The 20,553-nt window shown below is 33.5% G+C and overlaps 1 protein-coding gene and 1 pseudogene across 1 annotated transcript; one reads left to right on the forward strand and one right to left on the reverse strand.

The window, feature by feature from the left end:
- Positions 1–123: 123 nt before the first annotated feature.
- Positions 124–8,476, reverse strand: LOC140813995 (DExH-box ATP-dependent RNA helicase DExH16, mitochondrial). Its single transcript, XM_073172838.1, has 16 exons — positions 8,167–8,476; positions 7,230–7,353; positions 7,017–7,138; positions 6,729–6,919; positions 5,796–5,936; positions 5,069–5,191; positions 3,954–4,031; positions 3,582–3,750; positions 2,281–2,393; positions 2,096–2,176; positions 1,857–1,922; positions 1,691–1,755; positions 1,259–1,304; positions 1,060–1,176; positions 782–873; positions 124–689 (listed from the first exon to the last, which is right to left on the reverse strand). Exons 1-16 carry the CDS (start codon positions 8,213–8,215, stop codon positions 551–553), a joined length of 1,716 nt encoding a protein of 571 aa, XP_073028939.1. The 5' UTR covers positions 8,216–8,476; the 3' UTR covers positions 124–550.
- Positions 8,477–14,859: 6,383 nt separating this feature from the next.
- On the forward strand, positions 14,860–19,481 carry LOC140814680 (type IV inositol polyphosphate 5-phosphatase 7-like; annotated as a pseudogene).
- The last annotated feature ends 1,072 nt before the right edge of the window (positions 19,482–20,553 follow it).

The raw sequence follows: 20,553 nt of genomic DNA on the forward strand, positions 1-20,553 counted from the left end.
CACGAATGAATTTTAGCATTAATGGCTCATTGGACTGACAAATATATAACAGATTAAATACTGCTGCGGGGAAGAGAGAAAATCTCAAACAAACAGCACATGGGAGCATAACAGGAGACTCCATCAAAGAGAAATAAAATAGCAATTATACCAATTTCGAAAGCTCAGAATTTCTGAAAGAACTGTAACAAATGAGTTGATCTCAAAGTCGCTAGGGAAGCACCTACATCTGCCACTATAATAACTGTACGTTCAAGTAATTTCTCCACAATATGCGGGTATGATTCAAGAACAGAAGAATTTGCTCACTATATCAAGCCAAAAGCTGTCATTTTGTCCGTCTTTCCGAATGAACCAAAGTCACTCTGGGCCCGAAACACCAAATGGGAAGCCCCAACAGAATGGATAATGTCACTGAATATGGTGAGGAGAGATCTAGAGGGAAGGAAAAAAGGCACATGAAACGCAAAAGAAAAATTGATTTGACGATCAATATCGAAAAGTTCCAACCGCAAGCAGTTGCAGTAAGCTCCAGCAGGTTCGTTCATATTTATGAATGATCGAACATTGAATTTAGTTTTTCAACTGAGGTCATAGTCACAGCAGACGACTCAACTTGACCACGTCGGGGTAATTTTTTAAGACGTGGCTTCTGCAACAGGTTTGTTCCTAAAAACTCCTCGATCAGCCTGGAGAAAAAGGAATGGTGTAAAGTCATCATTACATCCACGTATGAAAGATACCAGGGCATTTAAGTATAAAATATCCGTTGTACGCTCACATGCTACAAATAGCCTTTTGCGATGCTGCAAGCTCGTGATCTGGGAAGCTATCGTGCATATGAAAACTCAACCAGACGTACAGATCCAGAACCTTCAGTTACATGTTAACTTAAGAAAAATAAAAACCAACAAAAGAATCTAAAGGTTTTGATATTGAGAGATAAAAATACTTAAGATGGAGGGATTATGTTGGATATCTTTTCACAAACATTACACAACGAAAAAAATAGAGATTAGCGGAAAGCTGATTCCCGAGAAACTAACAAAACATGATAACCTTGTGAATTGATTCAAGCTCCTTCAGTGCATTATGTGATTTTGGGATCTTGAGCGTTCCAGGAGTAAATATTTCTTTAAGCCGGACAAAGCGGTTCTTGGAATAATTTTGCGCAAACTGTCAACAAATTTATTTTGATAATTTTTTCCCATTTTCTAAAAAAAAGACGATGATAATTAAAAGTGGGAATTATTCTCACCTGAGTGAGTCCCTGAGATGAGATATCATCGTTCATGTCAACTGGACTACAGAGGGAATAGTGTCAAACATGAAAGAATTAATGTTTGTCTTCGTTTTCTTGAAGAACTTAAATCATTAATTAACCAGAATCATCCCACAAAGTTGGTTAACTTTAGGACGTAAAATTGTAAACATCTTGAGGAATGGAGTGCATAAACCTATAACTTTCTTGAGGATCTTGATACATCGTGACTAGCCATGAAATATGTATTTTAGAAAATGAAGATTTATTGAATTCATCTCGAACTCGAATAGGTAGACCACTTCTTTCAGATTCGGATATAGATGTTTGGCAATGTCTTTACATGTATACTTGAATAAAGATAAAGAATAACAGGACAAACTTTTGAGCAAAGGAACATCATTCTTCATATGAGATAAAAATAGTTACCTCACGGTAAAGAGATACTTGTCATTCAGATTAAGAGGCAGCTCATCAATAACAGCAGCGACTTTCTGTTGATAACAAACAAATTAATGGAGTTTAAAACCACGTGAGAATGTTAAACTGCCATTGCATGGAAAAATCGATGGAGAGAGGTCCCATTTTGTCATACCAACATTTCCTCACAATTGACGATGAAATAGTTCGGAGACACCTTCGCATTCTCCACAAAATGTTCCTGGAAGAAGAACCAGAAGGTGAGGAATCAAAGGACTGAATGATTAAGGATTGGGAGATGACTTCCTTCCGCATTTCGGAGGCAGAAACAGAACATCAGTTGTCGAACGATGATTTCTAAAAACAACTATTTATCGCAAGGACAGGAAGAGGAGAGAGAGGAAGGTGAACTACCAATATCTGATGCAGCCCATATCTTGGATGTAAACGCGAATACATTAACAAAAGATCAAAGCTTGGAAAAAGTCCAGCTTGCTGCATGGAAAAACAAACTCCACCGAGATCATTTAACAATCAAGAAAAGACAACACAATCTAGCCAAGACGGAATTTCAGCTCATGTAGTGTAGCTCCAATTACCTCAATAATTGGAGATGGGGAACTCAGAGAAGAATGGAGTAAGGGTATATCCTCAGAATCTAGACAAGTCACTTCACCAACAGGAAATTTTGATCTATACCTGCCAGCTCGTCCTACAAGAAAACACAAGAATGCATATATGCAAGAAAATTGTGTTACTTTTTTAGGGGATGTTAAATACAATCAAGAATGGCAAAAGAAGAAAATAACAAATGCTTGCCACTAGGAATCTATCTAGAAGATTTTATCAGCATGAGTACAATAGTAGAAAATAACTAATATAACGCATGGCTTCTTCTAGAAGTTACAATTGGGTATTTTCACAAAAATATAATAATAAATGAATAAATAAGCTCTGTCACAAAAAGCCAAGGGAGAAAATACATGTATATACATTTTCAAATTGAAAGCAAAACAAGTTATCATTCAATAAGAATAGATAGCTTAATGGAGAGAGGTACCCCACCCCACCCCCACCTAGGGGTGTCAAAATGCGACACGACCCGTCAACCCGACACGACCCAACACGAAAAAATCAGGTTCGGGTTGGGTTGATTCGGGTTAGTGCCATGTTAGGCGGGTTTCGGGTTGGGTTGGGTCGCGGGTTGACCCGCGAACTTTTTTTTTTAAAAAATATTACCTATATTTTTATATATCGTATGTTTGAACCAAATTTATTGTATATTTATATGATAAATTTTCATCATTTAATATTTATTTTGCATATTTTTATTTTTTTAACAATTTTTTATTTGATTTAATAAATATACTTTTAATTTTCTACGATTAAACTTTCAAATTTAAATCGAAAATTTTGTTATTATGTGTGTAAATTAAAATATTATTATTATTTTTTATTTTTTTGAATTTTTTCATTAAATTTTTTATAAAATTTTAAAAAAAAATTAATAAAATTCGGGTTAAGCGGGTACGGGTTGAGTCGGGTTATAAGGGTTCGTGTTTAGGTTGGGGGTTTTCGGGTTGCTTCGGGTTCGGGTTGAAAAAAAAATAAAAAATATTTCGCGGGTTGACCCGAAACCCGACCCAACCCACCCGATTGACACCCCTACCCCCACCCCACTACACAACATGTAGATTTGTCCTTGTTTCTCACATGTCTGAATCCCTAATTTTTTCTTTGTGCAAACAATTTATAATACAAGTCACAGATAACTTAAGTTTGCTCAAACTTCTTCATCCGCTATTTATCTATTTATTCCATTATCACAAAATTTAATATAAATGTTCAACACTGAAGTCCTTTGTGAATTAGTGGTACAAAAGATGACTGGGGGACTTACCAGCAATTTGTTTAATCTCTGAAACTGTAAGCTCCCTGTTTTCCACTCCATCAAATTTTCTCAATGTCGAAAAAATAATCCTTGATATGTTGAGGTTCAGACCCATCCCAATTGCATCACTAGCTACGAGAATGTCAAAGTCGCTGTTTTCATCGTTGAACATTGTTGCCTGCAATCTTAAAGAATGGATTAATTAAGCCAATTGCTGCTTGCTTTGATAAAAGAACCAGAATGATAAAATTTGAGAAAATGAGATATCATAGACTTGGTCCCTCTAAAATCAATGTCATGAAGCCTGAATCTGAATTGGCACCTCTGACTTATTATCAAACTGTAAGTAGAATACAAAACAAAGTTAAAAGCAAAGGAAACCTGTCTAGTTCGAGTCTCTGGAGGAAGTGAACCATAAACAACAGAGCAGAGATGCTTCCTTCCACTTTCAATTTGCCTCTGTCCACAAGAGGTAATATAAGAAGTGTGATCGGCACAAGTTTATTGTTGGAGTAAATATGAATATATTAGAAGAATCAAAACTACTTATATCAACCTCTTCAATATGAATACATAATCAGGTAAAGGAAATACCCATGATTCACGCTAGGGTGCATCAGACCAAATCAATACGATAATATATAGTATATTTGGGTTAATGGGTTTGGATATCTAGAACATTTTTTTCATTGATACGATAGTATATATTATAATCATGAATATACTACTATTAAATTTATAAACTATAATAAAGCCCATGAGCGGCTCGTAAGCTATCAGATAAAATAGCTCTATTTTTTTGAATTTGAGCTAGCTCGATTTGTTTACATCCTTAGTCACATCTTCATCTTGAAGTCACAAGCTATCTATGATTGGTTCTGAATCAAGAATACCCAATCATATCATGCAGCTAGGTAGGTCTTCAACCAGGCCTATCGTGGAACTTTTCAAACAAAAAAGCAGAAAAGTCAACCATCAACGCTGTGCAACCACAACTCTATTTGTAGTTTTCTTTGCCGTAATAGATCCTAGTTAAGTGTGTCTGTATATGTTTGTATTGACTCTAATTTTTTGAGTTTGAACTAACTCAATTCGTTTGCGTCCCTAGCTATCTATGATTGGTTCTGAATCAAAAACCCAATCATCTCATGCAGCTAAGTAGGTAATCAACCAGGCCTATCGTGGAACTTTTCTAACTCGCAGAAATGTAGATTATCAACCCTGTCAACAACAACTCTATTTGTAATTTTATTCGCCATCATAAATCTTAATTATGCGTCTGTGTATGTTTGTATGTGATTAAAGGGGAGAAGAAGCATGCATAAATCCAATTTCATTTTCTATCATTAAACAAATAAAAATACAGAAGAATGATTTGGTCCTCATGCGCATGCAATTATCTCATGTGCTAGTTGAATGAACAAGCTTTACATCCTTTTCGTGATTGTATAACTTTTCTCTTTTCTGAAAATTCATCTTTAAATTTAATTCCTCACCTTTATTTTATATATCTCATAACGTGAAAAGGTGACAATGCAATCACCATTCCGTATGTTGGAAAAGGATCCAAAAGGATATTTCAAAGGAACCAGAGGGGACAGCCTCTCATAGTGCCGAACCTATAACAAACAGACATGAAAAAATTAGGTTCCAAGAGTTAAAACATTAAAAAGGATCCTGCCTAAACATAAGAGGGGCAAACAGAGACTCAATAAAGCTATACTCCATTTACTTCCGTTGAACCAAAAACTTTTCCCAAAGAAAAGAAAAAATTGAACTAACCACTATCATGCACAATCTCTAATTACATAGTAAGGAACAGAAAATAATGTAATCAAGACTTTTCTTTCAACAATAACATAAAGAAAAAATATATAACATTTCTTTGTTAGAAAATACAGCAGAATGTAATATTTCCACTGAACTAATATTATACATGTAGGCCACATGTTTACTTGCGGTTGTTGCAAAGGTTTATGGCCATAGATGCTAAAGCTACGTAGAAAATAAGTCTCTTTCATCATAGTTTCTTGCATCAATGGTCGGTAACTTGTTTAGATTTCTCATCCTACATCAAAACGATAGCATTTTTTACATCTTTGTCCAGTTATAAGATATAGACACACGCACAAGCAAAGCGCAGAATTCAAACACAAGGGATGGATAATGTCTAAGGTGGCAAAAAGAAACTGATCTATGAATGGAAAGCGGAAATGCTAATACCATGACATTGTCCTCAGTCACTTTAAGTATTTCTTGTATAAGAGGAACAGCTGCCGCATCCCCACACAAGTGTAACTCATCAGCAGATATCCCAAGTAGTGCTCGCGTAAATGAAAAACCCCTTGTTTTGCACCCCACCATCTGTTACAAAACAGAGATTAACATAAAGATTAAAGATTAAGTTTTAAAAATTTATTCCCACACAAATGTAACTCATCAGCAGATATTTCTGGCAGTGCTCACGTAAATAAAAAAACCCTGTCTTGCACCACACCATCTGCGACAAAAGAGAGATTAACATAATGATTAAAGATTAAGTTTTTAACATTTCTTTTTATAAGGTCAATGCCGAGTGTCAAATTATTAGGAGTTTGCTGTCTTTTATTTAATTCATTTTATTGTTTAATTAGTTAATAAATCAACTTTGATCCTGGTCTCAGTCAAAGATTTTTGTACATGAGCATACACTCTAATACTACATATACGCTAAGATTACATACATAACAAAAAAGAGCCAACTTTGTTTCGCTGCTCCTTATATAGCTAAAATTATCGGCATTCTGTACTTGCTTTGATGATTCTTTTAGACATTGACCCAACTTGTAAACTTTTTAAGTTGGCAACCTAGTTGTCATTTCTTTCACCAGAAACTATCTCACTTCTTGGAGCCACCAAAACCACAAGGATCCTCTTTCTCAGTTTTACTAAAACGTCCAAGTAAACTGATCGTTTCAAACACAGCTAAGAATCAGTGAAACCAGCTAAGAATCAGCGCTATAAATTGGGAGGTTTCAACATTAACAAGGCAACGAAATTACCACTCAAAGATCGTGTACATTCGATAAAATAAATGTCCACTTCGTGAATTTTAGAACTTCCAACAGAAGCAGTTCATTGTCAGTGAACTATACTGCCATATGGATTTTAGCACACCTGAATTTCATCAACAACTGCACATTTGTAATCAGATGTCACATCAGCCATTTCTACAGTAACAGCCTTATGTTTTGCCCCATCAACTTCCTCCTTCTCTTGCCCAGTGATAAGATCACAAGGAACTTTAGCTCTGTTCATACGCTGTGCAACCTCCCATGCTAAAAGTCTCAATGGTCCACAGTAAATACCTGTTACACAGTCATCAAGCTGATTTCTCGATGTTGCTCAAGCAATTAACACAAAATGAATCAACAACTTACAGCATAGAGAAAAGGTGTCACTTACCTGAAGAACTTGACTCCAGTTGCTTCAGTGCATTATATGTTTTGCCACTATTTGTTGGGCCGACGTGTAAGATAACATTCCGCTTTTTCCTTCGAGCAATAGGATACCATGTATGAGGACGCCTAAATTGGATAGAAAATCAGTAAATTAAAAAACGAGACAGAAATCGGCTTCTCGTGATATCAAACTTCATCAATATCATGTTTGTCTTACGTAAGGTCCGTAAAATCAAATTTTCTGGCCTGTATAGAACTGCTAAGCTGCCTTAAACATTGACAGATACCATTTGAAGTTCCAACATTTGATTCCCAGGCAGACCAATAGAAATTTGTGTTATCTGACCAACAGGGAAAAAACAGCAACCAAACAACTATCAGTCTAAGAATTTTTCCAGAACCGAAGTCATAATATTCTAGCTAAGCGACCCGAGAACATTCGCTGACATTCAAACATGAATTATATTTGTGCCAGAGGCGTTAGAATACCAATATAGTTGAGTATACTTGAGCATTGGAAAAAGATAGATTAACAATATAGTTTCCAACACCAGAGGCGTTAGAATACCATCCTTGTGCAAATCCATGACACAAACTTCTGAGAAAGTCATTTCTGAACACAAGGCATAAACTTAGCATGATTTAATAAATAGTTGCCTGACGATTTTACAATGAAAGTTGCAGATATCTTCATGCTCTTTAGATACTTGAAGTGAAGGAATGTGTAATCTTGTTTCATATTACATTGAGATAAAACAGAAGAAATTCATAGCCAAAAAATCTAAAGTAAAATCTCCAGCTTTAAGATTTATCTGTCAGCAGGAAAGGAAACAGCAGAGGATAAAGCAAGACCTGTATCAAAATATTCAAATTCGATATCTAAAATTCTATAATAAGTGTAAGTTTCACACTCAAAAGGAACAAAGAGGACGAATGCCACTTATGCATCAATGACTAAACTTTGTAAAACCATGAATTCCATGCTTAAAATAACCAAAGCCGCTTCCAGCTAAACTCTTGCCTTCCAGAGGAAACCACCAAAAAGAAAACCATCGGCTTTACAGTTTCTACTACATTTCTCTCACCTAACATATAATTTAAGAATTTTTCCATACTAGGTGTAACAAAACATAAACTTTGCACAAGTACATTACCAAGTAGCAGCGTACGAATATGCCTTATACGGAACAGCAAAGATCCCATTTTTGTTTTTGCCTTATTTACTATAATATTTTTTCAGGTGGTTCAAAGCTCAGTGAATAGGAAAAAAAATGGAAAACCAGAGATGAATAATATAATTAACATTAAAAAGAGAGAGCCAATAATTGAAAACAAAATTTAGCGAAAATAAAGTCGGAATCCAGCGGAGGTGAGGAATTTCGGCGATGGTGGCGGGTCTTCCCACCGTCGACTGCGTTGAACGGTTCGGTTTCTGTAAATTTACGGTCTCTGAATTGTTTTGTACTATATTTGAGAAGGGTATAACCGTAAATACGAAAACATGGATATATAATCAAAGGCCCATTTAGAATTCCATGTTGGACTTCATTCACAAAGCAAGGAAAGGCCCATTTGAAAAAATAACCAAAAGGCCCATTTCCTAAAACAAAGATCGGCTAATCAATATACGAATTTTAGCAGTGATTAAATCATATTAAAATCAAAATTGATTTATCGTAATTATTTTTTCTTATTTTTCTATTTACCAAAGAATATCCCGATAACGTAATTTCCCTTTTTATTCATATGTATAATTTTGACATGTTTGAAATTATTTTTTTTCATATTTCATAATATTTTAGTAGGGAAATTCATATTTAATTAATCTAATAAGTAAAGACATTTATGTATATTTTGTTGATTCAACATATGCCTTTTTTTTTATTAAATTGTTATTTCACTTTATAATGTATCAAATTATTAATTAACACCTTTTTTTCTTTTTCTTTTTTTTTTTATCGTCTTAGTGATTTAAAGTTGTAAAGGTTATACCCTAGATTTGATCTTAAAATTTACATAAATAAATCATGATTTGAAATTGATATTATCTATGTTTTTAAACTTTTTTTAACTTACAAGTGTAATATTATCTATTTTTTATTTCAATTATTGTAAAATTTGAACTAAGTATAATGTAAAAACGTTGAATCTCATCTTTCACATCAAAATAACGTAAAAAGATTTAAGAGTATGTCTCTTGTGAGACTGTCTCACGAATCTTACATCTATGAGACGGGTCAACCCTACCGATATTCATAATAAAAAGTAATACTCTTAGCATTAAAACAATACTTTTTCATAGATGACTCAAATAAGAGATCGTCTCACAAAATACAACCCGTGAAACCGTCTTACACAAGTTTTTGCTACAATTTAAATACACGTGACGATAATGAGATACAATCACGCATAAATGTGCTCAGTCATGTTCCACCCTCCAATGAGCCATGATCGAGGCACAAGAAAATGCATTCGGCAACATGCTTTTAATCATGTTATCATTGAATATATAAAAAAAAACATTACTTAATTCATATATTGAACATCATATCATGCAAATCTGCATAAAAATTTGTCAAAGCTAAAGTAGGGTCACATCTTCTTCCCTTTAAATAAATATTCATCATTCTACCAATTACGGCCCACGCCCTCTTGGTTTTCAGACAATTCCCAACTTTTATTTGTCTCTTTGAACATTTTCACTTTTTCATTTTTTCTATCTCAAAATGATTAAAAGAAATACATTTTCAAAAAAATTAAAAGAGAGTTTTGGTTAGAGTTCCAATATTAATTGTGACATGATATAACATCCGAGTATGCACCATAACAATTAACCAAAAGGGGATAGACAAACATAAATAATCATCCCAATAAATATAATATTTGATGCGAGGGACGAGATTCACGTCTTTGTATCATTTATTGTTTAGCGAAATAATTAAAATTAAAAATAATTATTTCATATATATCTTTTAAATTTTTATCTACATGTTATTGATGATTATCGTCTTGTAACATGAATCGAGTGAAATCTTTTTTTTATTATTATAAGAGAGGATGATCACTTGCCATAGAAATCGAGTGGTATTTTTATGTTGTTATATAAACAATATATTAAGTTGTTATATATTTAAATTTCTGAGCCACCCTGCTGATCACACATGATTAACCATCACATGACTCGTGAATATGTTCCATTTAAATTAAGATAGAGATACACATGTAAACTTATTTGTGCATGCCACTACACCCATAAATTTTTTATAAATACAATTATATATAAAGTCGAACAACTTTGTAACACTCCAGTATTTTGAGGTATTTAGTCAAAATTTAATTACATAATTTGAATAAAAATAATAAAAATATATTAATTAAATAAAATGAAATTTAGTATCCTCAACATAACATTTAAATGATTTTATATTGAATAATAAAAAAAATAAAATATGCTTCTAAAATAATATTAATTAATTAAAAACAATATATATTTATATATATATATATATATATATATATATATATATATATATATATATATATATATATATATATAAGTAAATAACAAGGTAATTTAAGTAGAAATAAGGGAATTGAGAGAAACATAGAAAATCATTTCCAAAAAAATTGAAATTTGTACACAACCTCCCTCTTTTATCCGAAAATCATCAAGACTAGAAGGTGTATAAAGATCATCAATTATTTTTCAAAATCAATAAAAACCAAGAATTTTCCTTGGAGGTGTAACCCTTATTTCACCTTCTATTTGAAATAATTTTCTTTCGTTTTAAAATAAAATTTGTTCAAAATGTGCAAGCCGATCATCCCGATGGTCGTCCGAAAGTACTGTTTTTGGTCGTCCTGAGTGGTTAGACAGTCATTTTATTGATCCGTTACGAATTTGGAAAAGTGTTCAAAATAAAGTTGTATGAAATAACAAGATGCATCTATTGTAAAAATTTCGCTTGTGCATCGCGATCGGAGATCGGCCACAAGCCGGCAAGGCTGCACGTGTGTTACACACATCGACGAGTTTCATGAATTGTCCGACTTCCAAACGGTTCTAAATTATTTTTAGACATTCTGGAAAGTTTGATTATTTTTTACATGTATTTTAATTGTTATGAATTTTTAAAGTGTTCATCAGAACTTATCGATACAAGTTTTGTACAAAAATGAGTTTTAAAATATTACAACACCTAATGTCAGTATTAACCAGTATAAAATCCCTAAAATGATATTTATAAGAATTATCCTAGCTTGAGATCTACAAATAAGGTGAATAGTAAGTTACTGAGGTAAGATTTTTCCTATTATCTATTCAATAATAAAGTTTGACATTTTGTCTGTAATTTACATTAAAGTTTATAAGCTACTAATTTATTCATATATGACATCATGTTGTGTATGTCACAAATTATTGGTCATATTGTATTATATATTTGAAATATGGATTTATTGGTTCTTGAATGGTTAATGATCGACTATTACTGATTGAATAACTGAATGAATAAATGATTTAATGAATTAAGCCTATACAATTGTCTATGTACCAAATTGCTAGTTCACTGGACAACATGACTTCGGTCTGGAGAGTGATTCCAGTGAACAACAAGTTTAAAATTTGGTATATAATTCATCTGAACAACGTGATTTCGGTATGAAAATACGAGTTCACTTTGGCTCGTTATTGATCGATTGTACGGATTCTACTTGAGTGCAGTGATACACTGAATGTTGGTGGCAGCCACCTCCTTAGCATGCGCTATTCACTTCAAAGTCTGAACAAGCACCGCATGTTATCATCTGACAAGATGTTTTTATACCGATACATTACTATTGATATATGTCATCTCATATTGAATTACTACATCGATATATTATTATTTGATTTTTTAACTATACATGAGCCTAATTTATTCCTTAACTAAATCTCAAAAGACTTAACCTATATTTTTTTGTTTATGATGAATTCTAACTAAAGGATTTCAGGATTCCAAATATGATGAAAAATTGAAAAAATAGAAATGTTGACTTAACAATATCGCGACTCTTCAACTAAATTCATATTTTTATTATTTTTTATAAAATCGAAAGTTATACATACTTTTGCTATCACAAATTAAATCTAATGATGTCCGAAGCCAGCACACAAACTCGGTGCAATTTCGTTCAACAATCATTAGTTTTTGTCATTATTAATGTCATTAATAAGTTTTAAATATTTTATATATGTGTGTGTGATGTTTCTACACAGACCTTCCTGAAATACTGAGTCGAATGTACTAGGTTGAATTTGATTCCTAAAACCTAACCATCAAAATATTTATGATTGTTTAAACTAAATTTTAAGAATAGAATAAGATGTTTCATGATTTTTTATTTTGTATGTTCCAGTAATATAATAGAGTTTATTTTCCGAGCATAATATTTTACTTTGATATAACTAATTAAATCCTAAAATTCAAAAATAGTTTTTGTAAAAAATTATTTATAGCAAATTATAAAAATATAGTTCCTGAAATTTTGTTTAATTTTTTTTTTAATGAGTAGGTCTTTTGTAAAAAATTATTTATACCAAATATTGTAAAAAAAATTTTAATGAGTACGTCTCACGGGTCATAATCTGTGAGACGGGTCAACCCTACCCATATTCACAATAAAAAATAATACTCTTAGCATGAAAAAGTAATACTTTTTCATGGGTGATCCAAATAAGAGATCCGTCTCACAAATACGACCCGTGAGACCGTCTCACACAGGTTTTTGCCAATTTTTTAATGAGTAGGTCTTCTGTGATTATGTCTCACAACTCTATTATTGTTAGACGGACTAACTCGATCAATTTAAAATAAAAAACAATGTTTTAATAAAAAATGTAATATTTTTTCATGAATTAGATCAGATTAGAGAGTTGTCTTGTAAAATTGACCCGTTAGACGATGTTGAGTTTTTGTGTTTATTAAATTTTCGTAGCTAGTTATTAACATTATGGCTTTAATTTGTTGATAAGCCAACTCAGCCACCGATAATAATAAAAAAAACACGAGGATAAAAATATGTATGGCTTTATACAAAATCTTAATGATCACAATTTTGGACCCAAAATAAGTTTTAAACTGTAGTAAGTGCTTCACTTATTATGGTTTTGAATATTGTTAAAAGAAATTTATTTGGTCATGCTTTAAGGAAATGGGGCCAAAAATTGCACTTCCGCCGTCAAATCAATTAAATATACATACGACCAAACAAGCTACCAATTTTATTAAATTATATATATATATATATATATATATACACAAAAAGTATAAAACACAACAAAATTTAATATTCCAGATGTTGTCTCGACGATACTTACATAGTTGTGTTTCATGTCTAAATAATTCGATCACACAAGCTTGTCTTGAATATGACAAAGACTACTTTCGGTTTACCGCATCTCCATTGAATTCAAACATAACGTATGTATATTTTGAGCTTAGATCAAACATTTGTCAGTCTCAAATACAAAAGTGACCACTGTAGACTATTACGTTAGAATGAAAGTTTACTCGATACAAATATAAGGATAACAGCTGCGAATTTCCACGTAATAGAAAAATACGACTAGTTTCAAAATCAATTATTTCAATATCATTCAATGGTGGAATTTTATTTCGAATAAAACCCAAATTTCTTTCAATCAAAACTTCCTCATTTAAGTTTCAAAAGAAGGAAAAAAAGAGACTTACCATGTCATAATTAAAGAACATCCAACTAAATAATTGTTTAGTCGATTCTTCCGAACAAAAAAAAAATTATGTCTAGTGATCCAACAATCATACCATAATATGTTTTCTACATAATTTTGATTTTGATTTTGATTTTTTTTTTTCTAATTTTCCAAAATAACTTTGATTTGAGGTCGCCCTAGCTAGTAAGGTAAGACAGATAAACTACTGCATTAAAAAGAATGGCGCTTCTCCCTTAATTGAGACAATTGCCTCTGTCAAACATACCAAAGCCCAGCTTTCAGCATCGCATCCTCCACAACATTCCTCTCATTTCTTCGAATAATTTATCTATCAATCTCGTGAATGGTTTTTAAACCCAACCTCACACTATTCGATCTTATCCCATTAATTTTTTTTTTCACAATTTCGATTTAGATAGAATTTCATGTCCTAATTCCATTAACATTATATCCAAAAAAAGTAGTATTATACGATGAACCAGTAGAGAAGAATGCTTTAATTTACACGCAAACAATTGACAACATCATCCTCAAATGGACAAACCAAGTCTCTAAAGACAACAAACACCACAACCCAAGAAAAGTAATCAAGACATCGTATAAAGCAAAATGGCAGCATTCCAAAACAAACTTGAGACCAAATATAATCTGTTACTATTATTGCTGCACACTAAACTTTAACTTTATTTGGATTCTTTTCTAAGCCGCTTTAACTTTGTTTGTAAGACCAAATGGCCCAAAATATGCATCTGAAAAAGGTTTGTGTTTTAACCTTTAATTTTTACCAATAAATATAAAGTTTTTGTAGGAGCTCATCGATCAAATCCAATCTAAAAATACAACTATTTTAGTCATAACTCATAGCTAACTATTCAAATATACAATAAAACTTAGAAGTTGGTTTGAACTTTCTTGAAATATTTACACTCTTCGATTCACCATTGTGGTGTTCTGATCAGTAAATGACATATTATTTGATATATTAATAATTCACAAATAAAAATGATTTCTTTAGAACAACTCGGGCAGAAAAGCCAATCATATTCATAACCTTAAATCTTGCTTTCAAATGTGTCACCGAGGTAGTTGTAAGAGCGTTCTCCCATAAATCATGCTGGGCCTCCATGGGGCTATGGGTTAAAAAACAAAAACAAAAACAAAAACAAAAACAAAAACACGCTTTTGTGCGTGTGAGAGAGTGCTGCACTCACTTTATTGATTCAGTTCAAATTCGATGCATTGCTGTTACCATTTTGCTACTGAGAACGAAGCAGTGTGTATGGAGAAAAAAAGGCCCCCTCAAAATTCAGTCTCCGTCACTCTCTCTCTTGTAATTGCCTTGTCATGTTCCTAAGTTGGTCCTTGTCTCATTTTCTGTGTTATTTGTTTATGGATTACTGTATATCTGTCAACATAGTGCCTGTACAAGCTGTTGGAATGAACATCGAAGTGACAACTCTGGGAAAAAAATTGAATCTTGATTCACGGATGCATGGTCAGGTTCTTAGAATTCGGTCTGCTTTAAAATTGTGAAGGCCCATTTGCAATTTTTATTTCTTTCTGCCGGAAAGTAGAGAATTTTAAAGGGCTGAACTTGCTTTTGATCTCTGGAATTTCTCTGAGCAAAGATCAGAAATAGGTGCAACAATGAAGGATGTGGATTCCAAGAAAAACAAGGTTGTCAGTTTCTCCCGTATTTTATATTTTTTTGAAATGAAATTTAATATCCAAATCTTGTTTTTTTTTTGTTTGCTGAATGGATTATTGTTTGGGTATCATGTGAAGCTCTCGTGGTCAAAGAAATTGATTAGAAAATGGTTCAATATCAAGTGTAAAAATGGGGAATATCAAGATGATGGAGCTGTTTATGGAGGTGAGCACTGATTTTTGTTGTTACGAGTGGCATTCTCCATTGGATTCAGTATTTTGGAGCCTGCCTTGATCTCTGTTTCGAGATTAAACTATGTTAAACATTGTACCTTTTTTGATTAGTAAATTTTTTATTATTTTTGTTCTCTTGTTCTGTCTTCATGGGTTTGTCGTCTTCTTCACCGTTAATTAAATTTACAATGGTTTTGAGTTAAGTTTTGATCTATCTATCTATCATATACATACTGGTCTTAATTTTTTTGGTTTCTTCGTAAAATTGAAAGGTATGGAGTTTCTTCTGATCAGTTTATTAGCAAGATTTGAATTATGTGAGGTCAATCGAGGTATGTATTTGGAAGTGGGGTTTTAATAACGATATTTTCTTAATTAGGTGGCGAAGGTGAATGGAGGAGTAGGTTCTCTGAAAGGGGACAATTCACAATCAAGAAAGGTAAAACTGGTTTGTAGCATTACACCTCTTAACTTTGAGTTCACACCAACAGAGGTTTGAAAATATATGTTGACATGCTATGTACTTCATAATCAGTTTTTATTTGCATGCAAATTGATTGTTTCTATTTGACGTTGACGTTGACATTGATTTTGAATGCAGAAAAATTACCAAAGAATGTGGAGCGTTCCCTTTCCCATTCACGGTCTCGTTCCAGGCGGGGGAGAGGTTATCTTGATCACCCTCAGATTATAAATATCCAAAACTATAGGTTTGTTTAATCAAAAGATTTATAATCATTTCCAGAATTTATAACCCTTGTTGACGTTCCTCTGTTTTTTAATATTTTTTTTTTCAGTGTCTTTGCATCAACGTGGAATGTAGGAGGAAAATCCCCGCCGAGAAACATGAACTTAGATAATTGGCTACATTCTGCACCACCTGCTGACATTTATGTACTCGGGTATGATCTCAATTCGGGATTCACACGTACAAATATTAACGACTTCGACACTTTTTTTTTTTTAATTTTATTTTATGTTCATCTTATAGATTTCAAGAAATAGTTCCTTTGAACGCTAGTAACATCCTTGGTGCGGAGGACAATTGGTCCTGCCAAAAAGTGGCTTACTCTTATCAAAAGAACACTACATAATGCTCCTGGCACTAGTGGAGGAAGTGGGTGCTATGCACCGTCACCTATCCCTGATCCTATTGCCGAGTGGAATGCAGATTTCGAGGGGCCAGCCAGGCACAAAGCCTCGGCCTTCTTTCATCGTCGATCGTTCCAGGCTCCACAGCATATGGGAATGGAAAATGACTCCTCTACACCACAAACTTACCTCAACAGGCGATCCAGTGTTTGTGAAAGAACAATTTTTGGCCATAGACACAGTGACTTTGACCCAAATATGAGATGGGGTTATAGGCCAAGTGACTGTTCTTCCAGTCAGCGGCCGAGTGATTGTCGCCCGAGTGACTATTCCTCTGGTCATCGACCAAGTGACTATTCTTCAAGTCGGCGGCCTAGTGACTATTCTTGGGGTCAGAGGCCTAGTGATTTCTCGAGATTGGAGTCTGATGAGGATTATTTGCCTGAGGATTCACCTAGTACGGTGTTGAATACTCCAATGTCATACAGTGCTAATCAGGGAGAAGACGCAGCTATGATGCCCGAATGCTCTAGATATTCTTTGGTGGCAAGCAAGCAAATGGTCGGCATTTTTCTTACTGTTTGGGTTCGAAGTGAATTAAGGGAATTTGTACAGAACATAAAGGTTTCTTGTGTTGGTCGAGGATTGATGGGTTACCTGGGCAATAAGGTAGTCGTTTATGTTAATATAGTTATTTTTGCTTGTATTTAGGCAGTTTAAAATAATTAACTGAGGGCAGTATTGTTCTTTGTGGCAGGGATCTATTTCAATCAGCATGTTGCTGCATCAGACCAGCTTTTGTTTCGTGTGCAGTCATTTGACATCTGGTCAGAAGGAAGGTGATGAATTACGAAGAAATGCCGATGTCACAGAAATCTTAAGAAAAACTAGATTCCCACGTGTTAACTGCATCAATGATGAGAAATCCCCAGAGACAAGTCCTCGGACATGAGTAAGATCTTCTTAAACATTTGGTTTGTTTTAAGTAGGTAATTTTTTTTTAATCTTGATCAGCTAAATCAGGGGTATTTTCTCGCTGTCGAGTACCTTTGAGCATAGTCGAATGGAAAATTTTCGTTCAACTATTCTTGTGCTTATCATTGGTTAACAAGGCCTTTTCACTGATAATCTATTTTTGATGTAGTCGAACTATCTGGCTGGGAGATCTGAACTATCGTATAGCACTGCCATACCGGTCTGCTAAAGCACTCGTTGAAATGCAAAACTGGAGAGCCTTGTTAGAAAAGGACCAAGTATGACATCTTACTCTTACAGAGGACATATCTGTTCCGTTTCTTGAAATTATTTGGCTTGATTTTGTTTGTCCATCTGCCGATATTGAACTATACTTTATTTTCCTGACAGCTGCGGATTGAGCATAGACAAGGTCGAGTGTTTGACGGCTGGAAAGAAGGGAAGATATATTTTCCACCAACATATAAATATTCACATAATTCAGACAGATATGCAGGTGATGATATGCATCCAAAGGAGAAACGGAGGACGCCCGCATGGTAAATATCTTTAATACGGCTTAGTTAATTGAAGATTTTTGGCATCTATCTAGCTGGAGCTGATTTCTATATTTCCATATCTAAAGGTGTGACCGGATTTTATGGTACGGTACTGGTCTTCAACAATTATCGTACGTTCGTGGGGAATGTAGGTTTTCGGATCATAGACCGGTCTCCAGTGTTTTTTGGGCCGAAGTCGAATCTGTTGCTAGCCGATTGAGGAAAAGCACGAGTCGTTCGAGCTCCAGAATCGAGGTGGAGGAAATGTTACCATATTCACATGGTTATACAGAACTCTCCTTCTTTTGAAGGAACTCGTATGTTGGTACGCCATTGAGACGCTCCCTTTTTATCAGCTATTGTTTTTGGTATATCACCTAACACTTGATCCTAAACATGTTATGCTCTGCTCCGCCTGTGATTCATGCATCAGCATATAGGCCTTCTTTACAATCCCTTTTTGTACCGACTCCCAGATATTGTCTAGTGATGCATCCAGTTGTCTTATCCCTTGAGTTTTTAATGTTTTCTTTGTATTTCTCTTGTATAATTGGTTCCCTTTTATAGGTCACCAGATGCTTTTGAGTTTTGGCATACACCAATCTGACAATAGACAAGGACATCTCCTCTCATTAACCGATAAAGGCAAGTCTGTCCTTGAATTTTACACATCCTGCAGCGTGCTTATGATTTGAGTCTAATTTTCTTCCTCGTCTTCTGATCAGACGTGATATGCTACACTCCGAAGACTAATTTGACACGGCATGACTTGATTAATGCATACTCCTTAACTGATTACATTCTTCCAACATCCGAGTCTTCAAAACTTCAAGATTCACAATTTCCCAACACGTCGTCTCTAAGTTTTGTTCAAGTAATTTGAGCCTTCGTTACTAGGTATGATCGAACACCTTCGTCAACAAGAGTTACCGAGGAACGAGTCCGTTCTGTGTCAAGGCCATGGGATGAGTGCCAGAGCAGGTGGGAATACAAGAATCTTGTTTGCTTCACCTTGTTAACTTCTGATGATTCTTTGTTTGTTAGGGTAGATATTCTTGTCTACGGGAGAAATACATATGGCCAAAATAATGATGTCCTTTTTTACCTTTTGTTTTAAGCGAAGAAAAGACGTGAGAATCTGATGTAACACTCATTGCTAACGTGACCCAAAGCACAGTATTGAATTCTGTAAAGACGGCCTTGTGCTCAATGTTTTGCTGCTAATGATTTTTACTGAAAAGTCGTTTTCTTGGCTCTCCCATATACGGACACCGACACACGTGCATGCAGCAGTCTGAGCTCGTGTCATAATTTGTTAATAATAATTATATTATTATATCGACAGTTGGTTAAAACATTTTTTTAGTATTCCACTAGGATGTGGAGACAATCGGATCTATAAAAATAATATATTTTCAAAAGTCAAGTCGACAGGAGATCCGTCTCTCAAACATGTTCTATAAGATGTTCTATATGAACATTTTTAAACCGAGGTTGGTTGGGTGAACATATTTTTTTATAGGAGAGATATTTTACAAAACAACCATTTTCATTTATTTTATATTTTGGCTATGTGTAAGTTAGTTCTGTCAAAATATTTCGTGGTTTGACTTGGAAATACTTTTCCAGTTAAGATATAAATGTCATTTGCCTTAATTAATGTCTTACATTAGAAATGTGACATGGTAGTGGTACGGTTGCATTTAATGATCGTTATTTATTTTTATGTTAGAATAATTTTTTCTCCGAAAGTTTGTTTGTAAATATTATATTTTGTTCATAAAAAGATATTATATTTTGAAAACATTGCAACAAAAAAATCACATACTGAAATTAAACATGATCAATTGAAGAGGCAATGTTTTCTCCGAGTATCAATTAAAAATAAATGCTAGCATTGGTGCCATTAATATTGTTAACATATCAATAGATTGGACTTTACAAACTTAAGAGGGTCAAAATCAGAGACGAACTACCAACCCGAGATGGTTTAACTCAAAAAAAATAATGTTTGGTTTTGGGATTTTTGGTTCGGATCAGATCGGATTGGATCAGATAATTGAATCGAAAAAAATTATCGGATTGGGTTTTAATTTTTTTAAAATATATATATAATAATAAATATTACCTACATTGTTTTTTTTATATATTTTATGTTTGAAAAAATATTTATTGTATATTTATATCATAAATTTTCATAATTTAATTTTTATTTTGAACATTTATATTTTTAAAATAATTGTTTATTTTATTTAGTAAATATACTTTATTTTTCTACGATTAGACTTTCAAATTTAAATCATATATATGAGGGACATTTT

This window comes from Primulina eburnea, chromosome 15 (genome assembly GCF_022965805.1).
Source record: "Primulina eburnea isolate SZY01 chromosome 15, ASM2296580v1, whole genome shotgun sequence".
NCBI lineage: Eukaryota > Viridiplantae > Streptophyta > Magnoliopsida > Lamiales > Gesneriaceae > Primulina > Primulina eburnea.

Bases quoted from the DNA above. Each gene is read 5' to 3' on its own strand.
- LOC140813995 (XM_073172838.1), bottom strand. From the start codon at position 8,215: ATGGGATCTTTGCTGTTCCGTATAAGGCATATTCGTACGCTGCTACTT. The intron at 4,032-5,068 runs GTGAGGAATTAA...TCTTGTGGACAG, and splicing joins ATGAGATATATAAAATAAAG to AGGCAAATTGAAAGTGGAAG. The intron at 874-1,059 runs GTTATCATGTTT...ATGTAACTGAAG, and splicing joins AGCTTGAATCAATTCACAAG to GTTCTGGATCTGTACGTCTG.